The sequence below is a fragment of the Mauremys mutica genome, chromosome 9, assembly GCF_020497125.1.
Source record: "Mauremys mutica isolate MM-2020 ecotype Southern chromosome 9, ASM2049712v1, whole genome shotgun sequence".
Taxonomy (NCBI): domain Eukaryota; kingdom Metazoa; phylum Chordata; order Testudines; family Geoemydidae; genus Mauremys; species Mauremys mutica.
Window position 1 is genome coordinate 2,394,950 of NC_059080.1, and position 21,295 is coordinate 2,416,244.

The following is a 21,295-nucleotide window of genomic DNA, read 5'->3' on the forward strand; positions in this document are numbered from 1 at the left end:
AGAGCAGCCTCCTGTCCCATGGTGGTCGGTTGCCAATTTTCAAGAGATATTAATGGAATGTTTGAAGCAGGTTTGCAGGGGGTGTTCCGGAGTAGAAAGGCAGTAAATCAAACCGGGCCAGCCAGCACAGAGCTGAGAGAGGAACAAGCACAGTGAAAACACACCCACCAATACCAAATCACTAAATAGGCAGTTACTCCCAGGTTGGTTTGGTTTTGACAGTTTAAAAGGTTTCTTTCACGTCTGTGCAATTCTGCTACTATTAAATATGGTACTTTGAGGACATCAGAGCTCTCAAAAAGTTGGTCCCCTGGCCAGCACTGGGCTTTGGGCTTTGTTGTTTTAAACACCCACATACACTGAAAATTCTTCCTGGGAAGATAAATGAGGCTAATTTCTTGGACGGGGAGGAAAGAATGCACGGCTCAAACAGTGGGGGAGGGGTCTTGCGGTATCACCAGGGACTTGTGGAAACTCCCTGAAGCTGGAGATGGTGTTTGGGAATGTGGGAGATGAAATTACACTGTCCTGGATATTTACTGATAAAAGGTGACAAGGCAAATCTGGTGTCGAATGCGTGCGCCACAGTCACATCTTCAAGCACCTAAACAGAGGCTTGTGCTACAGGAGGCTACTGTAAGGAATAATTGAGAGCTAAAATACTGTTGTTTTATGCCACAGTTCTGTGACAGGCACACACTCTCTGTTGCTCCATTACTCACTGTCTTTTACATTCTTATTGCAGAAGTGTTTCATACAGTATCACGTTCCCGGGTACGAGCTGAGGGGAAACACTGCACATTTATGTAGACCCTAAATTACTGACGTGGTTTTATAGACATTTGAGATGTGATGGGACATTGTGCACACTAAAGAAATGCAAATAAATGTGGGAAGTGCTGTCCAGAGGCACAGGACGACATTCTGTATCCCCAGGAAAGCCTGTGTTAACCGGATTAACTCTAAACTAAAGAGACTAGAGCTTGAGCTATATATAGGAATGCTCAGACTCAGGGCATCTCAAAGCATTGTGCAAAGTGACATAGCACAGGCTGGTGGTGAAGAGACTCTACATTTAACAGCAGCTCACACAGACAAGGACATGAGAACCTTTTTGTAAGTAGGGAAAACCGACCAAAAAGTAGGATCTTCAGCTTTCACCTGGATGCCAACAAGAAACAAGCGAAAGGGACCTTGGTTTTGTCTCATGTGAAGGATAGTGCTGCCTGGAGCAGTCTTTCCCTTCACTCATGCACTGCAGCGTTAATACAGATTAACAGCCCGAGCCCTGGCATAGAATTTGATAACCTGACCTTTTCACCCTCAGGAATGCTGCAATCCTATTAGAATCCTGTTACCATAGTCATTGTGTTAATTAGTTTTGCAGTGCCAATAGCAAGATGTAAACGCTGTTTGTCAATAGTTTATTCATTTACAAAATCTCAGCACATTCCTGCAACTAAATCCATTGTTCACTTTTTTTTATAAACAGATTACAGAAAAAATGCTGATACATCTGATCCAAGTCCAGAAAATGATTTGTCCAGTGTCTCTGCCAAATGCCAAGCACACCACGCGAGTGTGATCCAAAGTAATTTGTCAGAAATAGCATGTGGCATGGCAGCAGTGTTGGCATCGCTCTCTTCACACTTGTCTGCACTTGCCAGCCCAGGTGGTATTGAGCAGTTGATTAATTTGCCGTGAGTGAAGGCGTCAAGCAGGGTTTGGTTGTGAAGCACTGGAAAGGCACATTGCATCCCCTCAACTGCCCCTTTGTATGTTGCTATCCAGGTGGGGAACCAAAGCATTTTGCAGTCGCAGTCCCAGGGGTTGTGGGATAGAAACACGTATTTCAGTTTCGGCAGCTCTGCGAACAAGTGCTTGGGAAGGGAACTTAAATTGTTTTTGTTCAAGTGAAGGAATTGCAGTTTCTTTAAATTGGAGAAGGCAGCGTGGGAAATGGATGAGATGTGGTTGTTGTTCAGGTACAGCTTTCTCAGGTTAAGCAGGCTGTTGAAAGAGCAGTTGATTCTGGTGATTCTGTTGGCTTCAAGATGCATGGTCTTGAGCTGGATCAGACCACTGAAAAGCTGATTAGGCAAATCAGCTATATGGTTGTGTCCTAAATCTAACACCCCCAGCCTGTTTAGCATTGCGAAGGCATCGTTCTGAATCGTCCAGATCCGATTCTTCCGGAGGTTCAGCTCGTACAGGGCTTTCAGATCCTTCAGAGAATCTCGGCCTATGGCTTCGATGTGGTTTCTTTCCAGAGACAGTCTCGTGAGGCTGGCCAGGCTTCTGAAGGCTTGCGGGACGTAACGCAGGTTGTTGGATGTTAGGTCAAGCACCTGTAAAGAGAGCAAATACGAAAACACCAGCGGGTGGATTTCGAAGATGTTACAGCTGGATAAATCCAGGCTGAGGAGGTTGGAGAGTCCCCTGAAAGTATTAGCATGCAGGTGTGTCAAACGTGGATTCCAGCCGAGATCCAGCTCCCGTAAATTGCTGAGAGCACTAAAGGTTCCTGGGTACAGGAAGGTGAGGTTATTGCGATCCAGCCAGAGGCTGCGGAGGAAAGTCAGATTTCGGAATGTGTTGGCAGTAAGAATCCTTAACAAATTGTTAGACAGGTTTAAAGAAACGGCAGATGCTGCTATTTCTGCAGGAGGAGTTCTCAGTCCGGCTTTGTTACAGCGTATGGTGTCCTCAGGAGAGCACTTGCACACGCTAGGGCATGCAGCCACACTCCCACCCAGGCCAATCCTCGCTGCACAGGTAAACAGAGAGAGAGTAAGAAAGAACATGACCCGTCAGAACCCCAACCCCACAGCAACTTTTGCGTAGTTACTAAAGCGAGGGTGGGAGAAAAGAGCACAGCCCTTCCGGAGAAGTGACGAGCAAACACTGCAAGGCTAATTAGGCCGTGTTCTGATCACCGGTGAAATTAAATCAGGCAGCTTACGAGGCTGCAGCCCAGTGGGGATCAAGTTCTTACGCAGACAAAAGCTGCTTTGGTGTTTGTTTTGTACAGAATACTGCTGGGAAACAGGAACGTCCCTCCGCCATGCGCTGCGTTCAGACACAGGGCTGGTTTCCCTGCCCCTCTCTCTAATGGTAACAGGGACCAACAAGCTTTGCTACAGAATCTGCTCTGCAAAACCTGCCACTTCCCGGTGCCCAGGCCTCTCTCACAGCAGGATGTTCCACGCTCTCAGACCCGGCTTGGCAATTTCACTGAAGTGCCAGTTGTCAACAGGCAAAAGCTGAGGGCACTTCAGGCCTGGAGAAATGCGGATACAGGATAAGTGTGGGATGCAGACAGCCCCCGAGTGCAGCCCCCCCCCCAGGCAGCTCCTTGTCAAACTGGAGTGCCACATCCACGCACAGCACTTGCCCCAGGTGCTGCGCAGCGAGGCCCTGATACACCTCTGGCCATGCGGCTGGATTGCTGCCGTCCAGCAGCAAGTGCACCGCTGGGAGGGGATGGTCCGGGGAAGTAGATGCTGCTGCAGTTCCTGGCCTGTGGAAGTGGGTATGTGAACGGGGCAGATCACCAAGCGCTCCCTGAAGGGGTGACTGGCCACAATGCTCTGACTGAAACCCCGATCTCCGGTCCTGGCTGGCATCGCAACGGGGTGCAGTGGAGAGGTGCAGGGAAAGGGGGGGGCAGGCGACCGGAACTGGCCTGGCACTGCCGTGCACTGTTGACAGTAGAGGAGTAGGGAAAATTGTCATCAGCAAATGCAGATTAGGTGAAACCAAAACTTTGTGCCGCAACGTATCAGTGACAACCAAACCTTCCTCCGAGCCGGGCTCTCCCTCGGCCAGCCTCTCCGGCTGGAGCTGTTCCACTGGGTCTAAAGGATTAAACATTCCTTGGGGCAGAGAGAGAGAGACCCCACCCCAGAATGGCCACTAGCCCAGTGGGGAGGGCACTCCCTGGGGATGTGGGAGGCCCAGCAGCAAGTCCTTGCCCTGAATGCAGCAGACCGGGTGGATGCCGTCCCCAGTGGGCAATAGGGCATTCCGGGGTGGGGGGCCATGGCCGTGCTAACAGGAACTGCTTTCAAATAGCATCGGTGCCAACTGTTTGCTAAGGTGGGGGAGCCATAGTAACTGGGGAGCAGGCGAGGCCCCCCGGGAATGAGCCAAGGCAGCATTTGTGCGGAGTGGCTGTAAGTGCTGCAGAAGGCAGGATGAATTAAATGGTCTAATTCAACTAGACTTTTTCTCCCCCCGCCAGCCCTGGGGAAGGAAGTGCCTGGCACTCACGCTGATACCCGGCCAATGGGAAACGAAACCACAGCCCATCTGCCCCCGAGACGCTCAGCCGCTGGGCTCATGCTCTCGTCTACGGCTAGTTCAGGGGCACCACTGCCTGTGCACCGCACTGTGCTGACAATCACATTTTACTTCTCTCGGCCGTTTTCCTCAGCCTCAGTTTGACTCTGATTCAGCTGGCAGGCCGGCTTGTGTCAGAGCGATGGATGCTTTTGGCAGCCTGGAATGCACTCGAATGTGAAATGATCCTGACACAGTGACTGCTTGAGATAAGGCCTGACTGATTGGCTTTTCATTTGAGCAAAAACAGATGCACGCTTCTTGGGACTCGACTCTGGCACCCGTTCTCCACTGCCCGGCCCAGCCTCACATAAGCTGTCCACAGATTAGACTTTGCAATGAGCAACATGGCAGTGGATCCTCCCGTGACTTCAGCTGGGCTCTGCATGGGTGTAAGAGTTCATTTCCATGATCTCACTGCAAGACTAGGGCCTTAGGGTGTAAGTTTACACTGTACAGTGCAAAGGGACTATTTCTCCCTATGTGTTCAGATGGTGCCCAGGGGTGCTATTGGAATTAAAGCTCGGAGAATGACGAATTCTTTGGTTCAGTGACTGAACCGAAAAATGGGGGAAGGGGGAGAATCATTTCAGGTTGAACACCACATTTCTTTGGACCTGTCACAAGACATTTTTGTTTCTGAGGGTTTTTTCTTTAACTTTTTTACAAATTTTGGAAATAAAATTGAAGTAAAATTTGAAATGAAGAGTCATTTCTAATTGAAAAGTTTGAAATGTTTAATTTAAAAATTGTTAAAACAAATCACTTAGACCTTTTGGATTTTTTTTCCATATTTTTTTTACCAAAACAATTCGTGAAGTTTGACACAAATTCACTAAATATTTCAGTTGACCAGAATCTGCATTTTTGTTTGAAATTTTGTCTCACTCTAATTGGAATGTAAATGGTAAATCATCAATATAGGGGAGAAGCACAGAAACCTTGCAAGCAGCATGTTGCCTTTATCCCAGTGTTAATCCTCTCCAGTACAAGAGAAGGTTTCAGACAAGCAGCCAGAGCTGCTTCTGGGGTCACGTCCTCACGCCCTTTGGTTTTGATCCTGGAGCTAGAATGGAAAGATGAACCTCAACTGTTATTTAAAACTCCGAAGGTGTTTCTGGCTCTTTTCCCTGTGAAGACTGCTGTGAAGACACAACTTTTTTTAAAAAAAAAAGGAACAAGCAACTGGACTCCACTTCTGCAGAGAAGGCTGTTAGGGTTTGGAGGGTTCAAATGATCACCCCCTGCCCCCAATGCTCATGTAAAAGGAGTGAGTTCACTTTGGGGGGATTGCCTCACGGACCCCTCTCCCCGCCAAGTCCTGAGACCAGCAATGTGCATTATGGTGGAGTCCTGGTGGACCAGAATTGGTCTGGTTAGTGGCCATGGCATATGTGCTAGGCCTACCCAAAAAGGCTAAGCAAAAGTCCCGGCGAAAGGCCTGGGTATGGACCTAGTACTCTGGCTTCTCCTGTAGTGGTTTTCTCCTTCGAGGTAATGGGGTATGCTCACTGCAGTCTTATAAAGCTGTTCATGAGCCAGCCTGCGACCTGAGCATTCCCGAGCTTTGGGGCCTGCTTGAACTTTCGACCCAAACCCGAGTCTCTGTAATGGACTGAACGAGAACGTGGGATCCCGGCTGTTCTGCACTCTGAGGCACATCCAAAATCTGGATCCAGACCCATGTCTCAGGTCTGGGGTGTTGGCCCAGCTCCGAATATAGTACTTGGGGCAGGGGATGGTCTCAGTTGGCATGACCCAGCCTCCAATCTCAGAGGACATCTGTACCCATATCCCCCCAGGGAAGTCTCCAGTCCCGCCTTGCTCCCGCAATACAGTATTTAATAGGGAAACACTGGGCTGCCGTTAGAAAGAACTGGTGTGCATTGCTGACCAATGTGCTTGGGGGATTCAGAAGGAGAGTGGGGGCGCCTGCTACAGTGCAGACCCATTGTCAGACTCCACCCGCCCCAGAGTGGAGAATTTATCTGAGTCGCAGTGAATATCTGAGAGGCCTCTGGGGACTGATTATCATATCTCTGGCAACTGATGGCGGGCAGTGAGAGATCTGATTGTTTAGCTTACGACGCCAAGTTGACTAGACAACTGATCGCAGCTGACATGGTAACAAAATAACCAGTGACACAATCCCTGCTCTTTAATTTTTAATGATTCCAGGGTTTTTTTCTTCTTCCCTATACTGGAATTCACTAGTTTTAATCATGTCTTTTTAAAAGCACCTTCTCCCTCAGTGTCTCTGTTCCTTTATGCTTTTTTCCCCTTTGACATTCATTTTTCTGTCTGTTTTCAACCCCTTCTTGTCTCAGCTTTTCCTTTCTATATTCTCCAGATTTTGGTTTCCTTCCATTCCTCCCTCTTCCCTGCATCTCTCACAATGGTCTCGCTCCCGCTCGGGCTTGCCAGCTGTGTCTGCAAAGCAGCAGAAGACATACAATGCACGCTATGCCTGAACTCGAGTGAGAGCGAGATGAATCTCATTACCAATGCATTGTGTTATTGTAGCAGCGGCAGATTAGAAGGCTCCCTCTTCATTTGATCCCTTTGTTTGCTGCAGCTTGAGTTTGTTTTTTTTCCTTTCAGAGTTTGAACAAAAGCCCCATAAGAACAACTCTTCTCTGGAAGCTTGGCTGGGATTGCAGCATTGGGTAATGGCCTCCACCGCCCAGCTGGAAACAACACCATTTGTTTCATTAGGAGGACATGTGGCACTTTTGCAAATGTCCCTCCTAGAGGCCAAATGCTGATTTTTCAGCCCCAAACCTGAAGGCTCTGGCTCTGTGCAGGAGACTTCCCTGAGGGGTGGGGGATGGAACCTGCCCCCCTCCCCCAAACAGAGCACAGAAACATGCACTCTGGGGCCATTAGCTAGACCTTACTGGCTGTTTGCATCCGTGCCCGTGTCTGGAGTATTGGCTAGTGCATTCTAACAGCACCAATCCAAACACATTCCTTCTTCCCAGCCCCGTGTGCCGACACACACTGTGCAACCGCAGCACGTTGTGTCGTGCACAATTCCCCGGACAGTGTCCCTCTGGCCAGGGGCGGCTCTAGGAATTGCGCCGCCCCAAGCAGGGCAGCACGCCGCGGGGGGTGCTCTGCCGGTCGCCGGTCCTGCGGCTCCGGTGGACCTCCTGCAGACGTGCCTGCGGAGGGTCCGCTGCTCCCGCGGCTCCGGTGGACCTCCCGCAGGCACGCCTGCAGATGCTCCACCGGAGCCGCGGGACCAGCGGACCCTCCGCAGGCATGCCTGCGGGAGGTCCACCGGAGCCGCCTGCCGCCCTCCTGTGGCACGCTGCCCGAAGCACACACTTGGCACGCTGGGGTCTGGAGCCGGCCCTGCCTCTGGCTTCTCCCTGACCTAGGTCAGCAGAACTGCAACCATCTGGTACTTTTGAGACCTTGTGTGGGCCTCCCCAGGTGGGCAGGGTTACCCTTCTCGAAGCAGGCTGGCAAGCTGCTTTGGTTTTCCAGCCAGGGATGTTCTGTTTCTGTTCTTGTTTACTTTTTGTAGCTAGCTCCTAGTGAACAAGGTAGATCAGCTGATGTGCTCCCTGTCTTATTTACAAGTGCTCTGTGCTTGTTTTCGTGAGTCCAGCAGCTCTGCCCATGGGAGGGCTATCCAGTCCTCAACCACGCATCTTCTGGGCATCATGACATAGCCATTCTCAGGGTCCTGATTTCAACTCCGCTCTCTTCCCTTTCATGCTGCCTATTTTGCAGTTAATTTCTTAATGGAAATTTTTAGATATCAAAATTTATACCGCTCTTAGAATTTTTTTTTATTGCCAGGTATTTCCTAGTGGGACTAAAAGCGTAGTGGGAAAATAGAACCATGTGGGGCTGAGGAATATACTGTTGATTCAAAATGTTCTTTAAACACACAGAGGTTTTGGATATCATAAATATCATATTTATATCTTGTTATGGCTTCATTTCCTTGTCTGTTTATAGCCCTTTTATAACTTCCAGATGCATGCAATGGTGACAGCACTGTTGGGAGACAGGCAGCCCCTGCAAGATGCTGCATCATGCAGAACCATTTTTTGATGATTGCAGGTTGGCCCCGTGTGGCCTCACGACATGCAAAGTTGCCTACGCTTCGCACTAGCTGTGACAAAAATGCATGTTGCCGTTACGCCAAATGTTGCTTGATTTAGCTGCATTTCCAGTTAGTTCCACGCAACCCGCACTCTGCTTCTCAGGCACTCGATGTTCACACAGTGTAATGTACCTAGAGAGGGCTTGTTTTTGTGAAAGCCCCAGGAAATGAAGGCTGCCCAACTTGACGGTAACTCTATTATTTACATAGTGCCATAAGTGTGTGTGTGGGGTGGGGGGCTTGGGGGCTTTACAGACAGGTCGAAGACGAGGTTCCTGCCATGAGGAATTTCCAGTCGAAGGGTCACCTTCTGCTCACGCTCCTGATTTTGGTTACTGCTGATGTACTGCCTTTCATTTTGTTTCCACCATGACACATGAGGGCCATAGATCTTAGTGTTTCGCAGGGATGATTTCTTTTGTCCCATTGCTGCTTCTGGTATGAATGTTTCCTAGAGTACATACACCGAGTGTTTGGCTCAGACACCTCGCCATTCCACTTCGCATGGGACGTCTGAGCCTTTCGAGTTCATTTGTTACCATGTCTCAGGCCCATGCACAGGCTAAATTCCTGTTTTGACCATTCTTCCGGCAGGGATTTGGCTGCTCCCTGGGATTTATTTCCTAGCAGACCCACTGCAGAGGCTTTATGGAGCTGGAGATGTCCAATGTCCTGCTTAGTATTTTACCCAAGCCATGATCCACCTCTTTGGTCATGTTTCTAATTTTCCTGTCCTGTTTAGGTTTTGCTGTTGGACGGTATTAGAGGTGAGAATGCGGCCATGGAGGAGTGTCTGGTTTCAATGCGACTGCCCCGGATGGTTTCATTCCATTGTGCCAAACTTTCTCCTGGTCTCTCTCTCGTACTATTAGCATCAGCTATTTTTCCTAGTGTTTGGTGAGATTGTTGTGCCTTGTGGGTCCAATGAGCTATAAATGCAGCAAACCTTATTTCTTACCTCTAAATGAGGAGAGATGGAGCTAGGATAATTTTGGTACCTTTTCTATTTGACTGCAGGAACAGTGAAGTCTTACTAGTGTTGTTTGATTTGTATTATCATAGGGCTTCTTGGTCTGTATTTCCACCATAAGGACCAGCAGTGCCATTCCAGAGAGAGGAGAGCATGGAGACCTTCCCATGCAAAGCCAGGACCAGAGATGATGGGCCCAAGCAGAACATGGGTAGTCATCCAGAACACTGGCTTACCGCAGCCCGCCCCATCCTCCAAAGAGACTCTGGAGGCCAGGCCTTTCCACAGGAAGTGCCTTTGGACAGTGGAGGGGATAGATGAGTGCCCACAATGTTTCACTGATGGCTGCATGTTAAAAATCCCCAAACCTTTCCTGGAGTGTCTCATTCTGTTTGTATGAAGCGTTGTGAGAAAGCAGCTGCGGGCAGGTCACTCTCAAGGTGAATGTGCGAAGTGGCCGCAAGCCAGCGAAAAATAAAGGCATGTTCTGTTTCAAAAGTGCATGTGCTCTCGGCAAGTCCCTGGGGCTCCTGGCATGTGGCCGAGGCAGACCTTGCTCTCCGACTTAGGGCATCCTGTTCTAAGTCCATCCGGAGTGGGACTCTACTGTGGGTTACTGACCTACATTTGATGCAGTTTCTTGGGGAGAAAATTTACATGAGTTTTCCCCATGTTTTTCCTAAAAGAAACAAATTAAATCCACAAATGCCTTGTGCATCTGGAGCTGCACAGAGGAATTTGGCAGGCCAAGGAGGTTTTAACCTCAAGAGTACGACTTGACAAGCTGCTAGAACATTTTTGAAATATTACATTGTTTGGAATATTCCAGGCGAGGGCTGGGAAAGCAGCAGTTATCAGCTTCCCTGTGAAACCCCAGACACAAACTGTTTAATGTACATTTATTAATTTACAAAAACAATATGATGAATTATGGGTTCAGATTTACTCTCCTTAATCAGCTTTTTTTTTTTTACTGTAGTAATTTTCTAACCAACCAGTTGAACGTTTGGGCCGGATGTGAGCAAGATGAGCCTCGGCTCAAGATGAGCACAGATAGGCGTGCAGGGCCCAGCCTTCCGTTGACATGCACGTGTACATGTCCAGTGCAGGCTTCGAGCTGGGTTAGCTTCAGGTAAGGGGGCTGAAACAGAAGGTGCTTCCTACTCATCTGTCCATCAGCAGGGCTGGGTGGCCTTGCCCCTTTCCCCGTCCCCAAAAATCTGCAGGTTGCCTGTCATTTGTCTGAGAGGAAAAGATCCATTTGCCGCCATGCATCAGCCTGGTCTTCCTGGCTTCTGGTGCCCCTCAAAAGCATGGTTCCTGATCTAGTGGGTAAGGGCCGTTTCACCCTGGGATTTGCACCAGGAGGGTTTGAAGAAAGTGCTCAGTGGAAATCAGCCGGTCTCCCTGCCCCCACCTGCTCCCACCCTGTGGGCCCGGATTCCTGTGGGTTCTCTCTGGGGAGTCTAGAGAAAGGGGGAGTACACTGCCAAGCCCCTCCTCCTTAGGTGACCCACCAGCCCAGCTCCAGAGATCTCTGTGGAACGGGTGTGTGAGGAGTGTGGCTGGTGTGCAAAGACCCGCCTGGTCATGTTTTCGCCTGGAGCTGGAGCCAGAGGCCATGCCAGGTTTGGGCCTATCCCTCTGCTACTAAGGGTACGTCTGCCTGTGATCTGAGGGACGATCCCAGCATGGGTGGACGTAGCTACCATGGCTTTCCCCGTTCTAGCATGGCAACAAACAGCAGCCTAGATGCTGAGACGTTGGCTTCCCTGTGGGCCGTACAAGTGCGCCGGGGACCTTGGGTACATCATCCCATTGCTCGCCTGTGCTGCTGCGTCTATGCTTCTCTTTTTAACCCTGCTGCGATCACGCCTCAGAGTGCCAGGCTGACCTATTCTGAGACAAGCCAGTGGTGAGGTTTTAGGCGTTCCCAGGGGTATTGGTAGGGCAGATAGAGCAAGTATCCACGAGGAACGGAAAAGGATCTGGAGAAGAAAACACTGTTTATATTTCAAGCTAAACAATCATTTGGTCTCAGCATCATGCAAAATAAACTTTCACATGCTACTGATGTTTTTTCTTCGTTACAAAGCCTATCAGCTGTTTGAACAAGCAGGGCAAAGGCGCTGTCAGAAGTGGTTATGTACAGTGCAGCTGGCAGCAAGAATTACGGCTGCAGGGCGACGTTCTCTCAACTCCCGCCCGGGAGCACATGAGCACAGGGCTATCGATCAATGATGTGGGCTTGTGAAAACGTGCAATTTTTCTCCTGTGTGCGAGGGACATGGTGTCAGCTGCAGCTCTGAAAAGAGTTGGGTTTGTGTTGTGCGCATGTGCCAGGCGCTCTTTATGGAGGTGTTCAGTGCTAATTATCCAACAGAGAGCACGGCGCGCCTAGCGAAAAATAACCCTCATTACGGTGTTCAAAAGTGACCTTCCTCCTTGTAGTGCTGGAGCATCATGATATGAGCGAGGTGAACGTTTTCATTTTCAGTGGTTTCTAATTACATGGCGCCTTCTAAAAAAATTGTGGAAAATTTTCTGTTTTAAATTTTTTTTCAGATTTTTTTTTAACTTTTTTTTTTATTTTGTTGATTTTGTTTCTACCCCTTCTCCCCTGATCTTTTCCAGTGGCTAAAGAGAAAGAAGGGGGAGGTGGAAAACTCCCCGAACTGAATTGAAAATGAGAACAGGTTTATTTTTTTGTTTTGAAAACTATAATTGTTTTTCATCAATCACTGAAAAACGTTGAAACTTCCCATGAAGAATTTCAAGAGAACAAGGTAATTTTTTTTGCCCCCACCCCCACATACCATTTTTCAGCTGACTCTGATTCGAATTTCTGCCCACAAATCTTAGCGCGGGTTCTGTGCTAGTGGAGATGTGTGGGCGGGGGAGCTACCCTGGAGGGAGGGTGAATTCTACATCGTCCTTCCTGAAGGATGCGTGTGCTGCTCTGGATTCAGGATTGCAGCTGTGCTGTTTATCTGCCCTTGGCATATGGTTTCCCTGGGACACTCGACTGTTTTCATTTCATACGTTGATCCCCAGAGCAGCGTCACAGTTGTATCAGTAGATTTTAAATCCTGGGCACGTCTGTTCGGTTGTTCTGTCCATGAAGCGCTGGCTTAGGTACGCTGCAGTGAAAAGAGGGAATAGGGGAGTTTCTCTGCTTTTCAATCATGTTGGTTTGTGCGGTAAGGGCCAGGTTTTACGACATGTTGAACAAAAGCAAGTCTGCCGAGCAGTGTAGTTGATTTGCTTTCTAGGGAATGGGATGTTTGTGCAAGGAGCCAGCACTGGAAACTGAGACCTTTGTGTAGTGGCTGATCAGGTGCAGCAAAATCCTCCCCATTCACACGTGTTCTCCTTGGCCACAGCTCCACTTGGAGTGAGAGGGTAGGTGAGTCTGCAGGGCGCACTGAGCCCCAAGAGTCTCTGCAGACGGGTTTTCACAGCATTAGCGGGATTTCCGAGCAGATGTTCACCCTGCCCTCAGGGGAGCGTGGTGTGGTGTCTCCCTCCCCTGTTCTCTTGAACAGGTCCTTCCATGTCGCTTGGCTCAAGGGGCTTCCCTGCTCTCTAAGGGAGTGTGCACTGGAGAGACCGTTTGCCCTATTCAGCTACCCCCACAGAAGGGAGGAAAGCCCTGGGTCCCCTGGACTGGAGCCCGGGGCTCCAGCTCTTAGTGGCTATTGCATAGATCAGCGGTTCTCAAACTTTAGCAAACCAAGGACCCACATTTTGATTTAAAAATGTTCATGGACCCCCCCAAGCCAGCTTCTCATTTTCCCCAGAGGTGCTCAACCCCCACTCATCCCCAGACCCTTCCCCCAAAGCCCCACCCCTGCCCCTCCTCTTCTCCACCTCTTTGCACCCCTTTCCCCGAGCACGCTCCTCCTGCATGCCGCTGAACAGCTATTCCCTGCATGCAGGAGACATGTGGTGGGAGGGCCAGGAGTTGATCAGTGGGGCTGGCAGTCCAAGACATGACTCACGGACCCCCTCTCTGCGGATCCCAGTTTGAGAACCGCTGGCATAGATGGTCTGTTTTCCTGAGGGCTGTGAGTCATCCAGCCGAGCGGCCAGTAATGCTGCGCATGAAGCACTGCAAACTCTGCTCCGCACACAGCTTATGAAACTCAGATCCTGGCAGGCCATTTCCCCCTACGGATTGTTCCTCGCAATCTGGGCTGTTGCTCATGGTCCTGCCGGGGAAGGCACCTGGCTGGCCTGGCTCTGGGTAGTGCTTAGGCATGATGAGAATAAAGCCAATGTCCTGCTGGCTGCTCAAAGCATTCGGGGCTGGAGGAGGGCAGGCCAGCGTAGACACTTGTATCTCATCACCAGCTGCCTCCCTCTCCTTTCTGTACTCGGCGAACAAAGTGTCCAACCCCTACACAGGGAGCAGTCGTGGCGTGAACGGGCCTACACTTCTGCACCCTCTGCTGCCCAGGGCACCCTGGATCCAGGCCCCGCTGGGGATGTGTGCGCAGGTTTGTGGTTAATCTGTTACAAGTGGCAGAGCCCAGTCCCATCTGGGTTGGCAGGAGAATCTCCTTCCCTTCCCTCTCACACAGCTTGCTCCGGCCTGGCCTCTGCTCCGGCCTGGCCTCTGCTCTACGAGCGCTGACCCTCACTGGCTTCCCCTGCAGCAGAAAGCCTGGACGCTGTTGTGTTAAGGCACTAGGCTGGCGTGTGACACGTGGGTAGAGGGTCAGAGCTGAGCCCACGATGGCAGTTCAGTTGCGTGGCAACAGTCAAAGTCTTTTGTGTTTGTTCCATGCTGGAGCAAAACCAGAAAGTTTCAACCCTCTTCCCCAGGCTGGACTGGTGTCAATGTCCGTTTTCGGATGGATAGTGGAGCTGGTGACTTGGGAAGGGGGGGGTGGCTGTGTCCATCCTGCTGGCCAGAGCACTCCCCAGGCATGTGGAAGACCAGGTTCGAGTCCCTGATTTGGAGTGAGCTGGCTCTGAATTAGGCGAGCAGGGACTCGACTCTGGCTCTTCCAGTCCCAGCCAGTGCCCTAGCCAGGCAATGGAGTGTGAGAGACTCTCTCTCCCCTTTCTGATGAAAACGTCTTCAAAAGTGCTACGTCTCCACCCCGGGTTAGGCTGGGAGGGAACAGCAGAGGGCCCTTCCCACCAGCTCGTTTGGTGATCTGGTGCTAGCAAGAGAGGCTGATCCAGCAGGCAGGGCACTAGAACCAGGCCGTGTGTGGGCCTGAGGCAGGTCTGGCTCTGGTGCCGTGGGATGGGACAGGAGCGCTGCCCTGCCTGCCAGGTGACCACAGTAATGGCCGTGAGGTGTGTGGATCACGTACGCGCGTAGAGAAGGGGCTAACTCCCCAAGAACAGCCCCGAGTCTCAATAACCCCAAAGTCACCAGAACGGGGGCAGCTCCCTGCAGCAGCCCCCCGAGCGCCAGCTTCTCTGGGGTGGTATTGGATTGTTACTGCTGCCGGGCCGAGTCTGCCCAGGTCGTGGCAGGCAGTGGGTGGGATCTGCAGGGCAGCCTGGACCTTCTGCCACCCCGGTTTCAAAGACTGTCGTGGGCTGCTGGCCCTGGGGCCTGGGCATGTCTGAGGGAGCCGGTGCTCCAGAGCCAGTGGTCTATGCGGAGCTGCAAGAGGCACGTAGAACTGCTGGGGGTGGGGGCTCTGTCGTGCAGGCCACGCGCAATGAGGGAAGCTGCAGCGGGGGTAGCGTTGAGCAGTTGAGGCAGAGAAGAGCTTTCTGCCCTCTGGGCATTTTTAAAGGCAGTGTCCAGCTTTGGCCTGGGGCACTGTCTGCATGGCCAGGGTCCCTCCTCGTTGGGAGGAGCGGGCACATGGCCCCAGCAGAGATGTTTGGGGCGGCAGAGGGAAGCTGACTTCTAACAACAGGACAAAATGTTTACAGCGCTTGTGAATGTTTAGCTTGCACGAGCGTCTTCAACTAAATAACGTGCAAGGAAAAGAAGCATGAAATGGGAATGAGGGGGAAGCACATTCATGTACACAATTTGCTGTGAGTTGTATCTGGGTTTGAACGTGCAGGCTACAGCTCTGCCGTGCTTTTAAACAATGGGCTTGTTGTTGCTTTACCTCGAAGCACGATTCTTCTCTCTGCTCTGGGATTTGCTCTGCTGCAAACTTAAACTCTTGTGCATCATCTCGCAAGCAATGTACCTGGTTTAAGACCTCTAGGTAATGTATGTCCATATTGTGCATCGGAAGGCAGCAGCCCTCTGAGTTTTTCCTTCACTTACAAATTAAATATTTTCCCACTGTGAGCTCACCTCAGTTTCCCCTCCTGCTTCCCACAGTCTACATTATCTTCTGCACATTTTACTCCCTTTGTTGAATTTCCTGTTGTTCCTTTAATAAGCACAAACATCTACTGCTCTCTGGAATTTGTTGTCAAAGACTGAGAATCCTTTAAAGAAAGTGGGATTTTCCCCCTGAAAACCATTAACTACAGAGTGTGTGTGTGTGTGTGTGTGTGTGTGTGTACGTCCCTAGTATAAGGCACCCACTATCTATGTTAGCAAAACAGCTCAATATGCTTATGCAAATTTCATTTTGTTCTTGTTTCTCTCCTCTTCGTGTACTCACATGATCTTGGATGGGGGATTCTCAATCAGTTTTGCTGCCAAAAAAAAAAAAAAATCAACAAACTGGCAAGCATTCATATTTCAGTCCTGGAGTTATGTAGGTTAAAGTTTCCTGGTGGAGACAACAGAACGTATCAGAAAGAAAGCAGAGAGCTGGAGATGTTGCCTGCTAGAAGGAAAGTGGAATAAGGGACCATGTTATTCTATATCCATCTCCAGCTTGAATTCCGACACTTTTAAGGTAAGTGGAAGTCACTTCTTGTTTATCTACTGTTAAAATTTTGTTTACGATATATTGCTTTACCTACCATGAGGCAATGTGTCATGCTGCTTTAAGTGGAAGCATAGCAAATATAAGTACAATACTTTACAAAAAATAAAATAAAATGAAAATAAAAAATCTGAAATGAATCATTTAAGTGCAGACAGCTGAGCATGTAGAAACAGCTGGTGCTAGTTCATGATAATTTATCTACAAGTAAACATAAAACAGTCCTACTGAGAGTAAATCAAACAGATAAGACTTCATGGCTCTATTTCCAACACTTCAAAAGGTTTCAAGATAGAGTAGGCACGAGAAAAAGGTGATCTATACAATTAAAAACAAAAACCAAACCAAATCCCTCCCCATGGTGGAGGAACTGTTTAATTAACAGTAAACTGAGTTTAAGATCCAGTGTGTGTGACTTACATTAGTGCTTCTTCACTTAATTAGGATACATCCATCTGCAGCCAATTTAATTCTTATTACATTATGATAACCGTGTATTTAAAAGTTCATTTAACCAGATTTTTCTAGGCAGTGTATTATTTACTGTAGTATTAAAATATTTCGTGCAAACCATACAGGATCATGCATGAGAAGAATTGTCTAAAGTTGTTAAAATGATAGAAAATATTGAGACTTTTTGAGGCTGTCATTCACCCTTTGTTAAATAAAACAACATTGTTAGATCTCAGTGAGCTAGATCCTGCAGTCCTTACCCGGTCAAAACTCCCCGTGTCTTACCGAGACCTTGGCTAGGTCTGAAATGGCGGCATTTATACCGTGCAAGGATTTTTAGTAGCATAAATATAAATGGTTCCATGAGTATTTAAACAAACAGCAAGTGTTGTTTTATCTTACATAATGACACATATTGGAATGTCAAAATGACATCCTTTTTATTGATTAAACTCTTACATAAGAATATGAGAACATAAGAAAGGCCATACTGGGTCAGACCAAAAATCCATCTAACCCAATTAACAGACTGTTTCTGTACGATACTCCTAGCATTTAACAGAATATCATTGGTCACCAAAGCTTTGGGGAGGCAGTCAGAGGTGTTTCCATAACAGTATAACAGCAGCAACAGTAGTGGCCTATTGCTCCCTAGCTGGATTAATTGTATTGTACAGAGTAGAGATGTGGGCACTAATTTCCCAAACCCATCTTGTGATTGGCCGGCTGGGCCTTTGTGATAAGAACGGCCAGATTGGGTCAGACCAGAGGACCATCTAGCCCAGTGTCCTGTCTTCCGACAGTGGCCAATGCCAGGTGCCCCTGAGGGAATGAACAGAACAGGGAATCACCAAGTGATCCATCCCCTATTGCTCCTTCCCAGATTCTGGCAAACAGTTTCTAGGGACACTGTCCCTACCCATCCTGGCTAATAGCCATTGATGGACCTGTCCTTTATAAATGTATCTAGTTCTTTTTTGAACCCTGTTATACACAACATCCTCTGGCAAGGAGTTCCACAGACTGACTGTGTGTTGTGTGAAGAAATACTTCCTTGTGTTTGTTTTAAACCTGCTGCCTATTAATTTCATTTGGTGACCCCTAGTTCTTCTGTTATGAGAAGGAGTAAATAACACTTCCTTATTTACTTTCTCCACACCAGTCATGATTTTATAGACCTGAATCAGATCCCCACTCTTAGTCGTCTCTTTTCCAAGCTGAAAAGTCCCAGTCTTATTAATCTTTCCTCATACGGAAGCCGTTCCATACCCGTAATAATTTTTGTTGCCCTTTTCTGAACCTTTTCCAGTTCCAATATACAATGTGACTAATGCTGTGCTTGTGAACATGCACTGAACGTTGAATTGAAATTTCACATGAAGTAAGTCCTCAAAAGATGTGTGACTGAGCTCTGTCTTTTACTCCTGTATTCATGGCTATGTGTTGTGGCTGCTCCTGCGTTGTATTACTGAACTGAAGGCTAGTCCTGCTCCCACTAAACTCCAATGACTAAACTTCCACTGACTTCATTGGGAGCAGGATCAGGCCCTTGCTTCCCTGACATGTTCTTCTCTTCCAGTGAATACACAGCACTGGGAGACAGGAGACCTGGGTTCTAGTCATTGTGTGACATTTGCAAGCCTTGTGGCCTTCTCCATGCCCACTCCATGAAATGGAGCTTTGCCTCGCTTGTGGGGTGGTTGGGAGGTGAGATGAATGTCTGTAAAGCGCTGTGAGCTCTTTGCATGGACGTGCAAAGAATGATTGTTTTATGTCAGCTGTGAGAAAGATGGGAAACAGGATGAGCCCACGGAGAAGAGAATCAGGAGAAACCCAGCCTGGGACTTGTCCTGAATCAATGGGCTTTCCCTTCTGCTGCCCACAGCAAGAACCTCCTCAGAATCTCAGAAAAAATCCAGATGCTCATCCCTTTGCTAGGCCTAATTAGGATGTGCCATCACCTCTCTTTGGTGCTAATTGTACCCTGTCATTGGAATAGAAGTTCTGAGAATAGCAAAGGTGATTTTGTAGGCTACGATTGACTCTCACACTTGTTTTATATCTGCAGGTGAACAATGTGATGATAAAGGTGTCTCTAGCACGAGAATTTCCAGCAGTGAATATCTCCTTGCCAATACCCAAGATGTATAGTAATTACTCCAGGCTCAACACTACGGAAGAAACGCTTCAAGATGTACATTCCTCCACTACAAACATATCAACTGAGCAGATGTCTCCCTCTCCCTGTCCACTTCTATATTCAGACTATCAATTTACACTGATTCCGGTGCTTTACTGCGTTATCTTTGTCCTTGGACTTGCTGGCAACAGTGTGGTGGTCGTGGTACTCTGCCGCCATCACGGCCCGAAAACCATTGCTAATATTTACATTTTCAATCTGGCCATGGCCGATTTGTTGTGCCTAGCCACACTTCCCCTTTGGGCAGCCTATTATGCCTATGGATACAACTGGCTTTTTGGATCTGTGATGTGCAAAATTTCAAGTTCCGTTCTGTCTCTGAACATGTTTGCAAGTATATTTTTCATCACCTGCATGAGCATGGACCGGTACCGGGCTATTGTCTATCCTATTCGATCTCAAAGGAGAACACTGCAACAAGCTTCACTGATAGCATTACTTGTCTGGGGCCTCGCTTGTTTGTCTTCCCTGCCAACGTTTTATTTCCGTGACACGTACTTCATTGAAAGCTTGGGGGTGAATGCTTGCATTATGGCTTTTCCTTATGAGAAGTATGCAAAGTGGTCTGCTGGAACAGCCTTAATGAAAAACACTCTTGGCTTTTTGATTCCTTTAATTGTCATAGCTACATGCTACATATGGATCTGGATGCACTTAATGAAAGCACGGGAATTTAGGAAAAACAAACAAAAAAGAGACAAAGTCTTGAAACTGGTGGCTGCAGTTGTGGTGGCTTTCTTAATCTGCTGGCTTCCATTCCACATTTTAACCTTTTTGTATGCCCTGGCTCAGATGAACATCATTGATAACTGTGACATTACAACAGTCATCGACACGACTTTGCCTTTTGGAATCTGCCTGGGATTTGCAAACAGCTGCATCAACCCTTTGTTGTACTGTTTCATTGGACACCAGTTCCAGGAGAAGCTCCAACATCTGTTTAAGCTGCGAGTCTATCAGTTTAACAGCACCAGACAAAGCTCTTCTTCAAGAAAAGGGAGTTACCTTAAAGATGCCGAGACCCCTGGGGGCTGTGACAAAGAAAGACTGAACTGTAAACCAACACTGTAGGTAGCAAACAGGGTTTCTTTGGGGCATCTGGATGCTATTAATGCCACAACACTATCCTCTTTTTTCTTCCATTTTCCAGGTACAAAATGTTCAAAGGAGAATTTATTTTAATGTACCTGGTCATCTACTTTACCTGCCTTTTGGCAAAGAGCAATGAATGTAGAATTTTTACGTAAGGTGTAATATATGTAAAATAAACCTATACATGACATTTTAAAATTATAAGATTGTATGTAGCTGGGGGCACGTGAATGCAGTTTAATACTACATAGGAAAGGATGACCAAAAATAATGCTACTAAAAGACTGTGCAATAGAGAAAAATGTGAATATTACACCCCCTCATTAAAATGTCTTCCTGAAAGAAAGAGTTTGTCATGATAAAAAGCTGTCAATCGTATTATAAAATGAGTAAAATACAGATATTACTGTACCTGTTTGTAAGAAAAGATTTTCATTTAGTGAAAGTATTTGATTAAGAGATCAGATTCTTTATGCATTCTGAAAGAACCCTCCCCCACACGTTTTGAAAACACTGGACTTATTTCCTGTTTGTTTGGTTCTGGGACCATTGCAGCAAATAGACAGTAAATTGGATCAAAACCAAAACCTTTTGAATGCTGTCCCCAAGCCAGAACTGCTGAAATATCTAGTTTTGGAGGGGAACCTTTTGATTCAGGAAAGCTTTTTGGGAGGAGCAAGAGACACATACCTGCTCTACAGCCTGGTGGTTGGGGTCGCCGGCTGGGATGTGGGAGACATAAGTTCCTGATCTTCCTAACTGAGAGCAGTTTTTTCCATCCCAGGTCACTCAGAATCAGGCAGAGCAGCGAGTGGGGGTCCCAGGCCATCGCCCTAGGCATCAGTCTGTGATACTGACCCATCACAGAACAGATACAGCCACAGGAAACATTTTGGGTTAGCCAAGATTTCATGTTCTCAGAAATGTTCTGACCTGCGCTAGGAATGAGCGGGGCCCTGGTTGATTCTGGCAGTTAATTGCTCGGCAATTACTGAAACCCAGAGTGGAGCTACAGCCACACAAATAATCATATTCAGATAATTGCCTGGTATTTAAAGGGACAGGGTCATGGAACGGATACTGTCACCCCTTGCAAGGTCAGTAGTGAGGGGCAATATTTGGCACCTTTCTCGTTCTGAGCAGAGAGGCCAAGCCCTGAATGAATCCGCAATTACACACTAGAAATGTGAATGGGCCCCTCCACTGCCTCTGCTCTCAGCATAAGAGTCATACATCTGGTCAGTGCGGCA

General features: G+C 48.2%; 2 protein-coding genes across 2 annotated transcripts; one reads left to right on the forward strand and one right to left on the reverse strand.

Moving 5' to 3' along the window:
• Nucleotides 1-1,493: 1,493 nt before the first annotated feature.
• Nucleotides 1,494-16,040, reverse strand: LOC123377517 (leucine-rich repeat-containing protein 4B-like). The gene is made up of 2 exons (XM_045030541.1): nucleotides 16,031-16,040; nucleotides 1,494-2,348 (listed from the first exon to the last, which is right to left on the reverse strand). The coding sequence occupies exon 2, from the start codon at nucleotides 2,151-2,153 to the stop codon at nucleotides 1,494-1,496; it is 660 nt and encodes a 219-aa protein (XP_044886476.1). The 5' UTR covers nucleotides 2,154-2,348; nucleotides 16,031-16,040.
• Nucleotides 15,977-20,462, forward strand: AGTR2 (angiotensin II receptor type 2). The gene is made up of 2 exons (XM_045030210.1): nucleotides 15,977-16,270; nucleotides 18,822-20,462. Exon 2 carries the CDS (start codon nucleotides 18,834-18,836, stop codon nucleotides 20,022-20,024), a length of 1,191 nt encoding a protein of 396 aa, XP_044886145.1. The 5' UTR covers nucleotides 15,977-16,270; nucleotides 18,822-18,833; the 3' UTR covers nucleotides 20,025-20,462.
• Nucleotides 20,463-21,295: the final 833 nt, after the last annotated feature.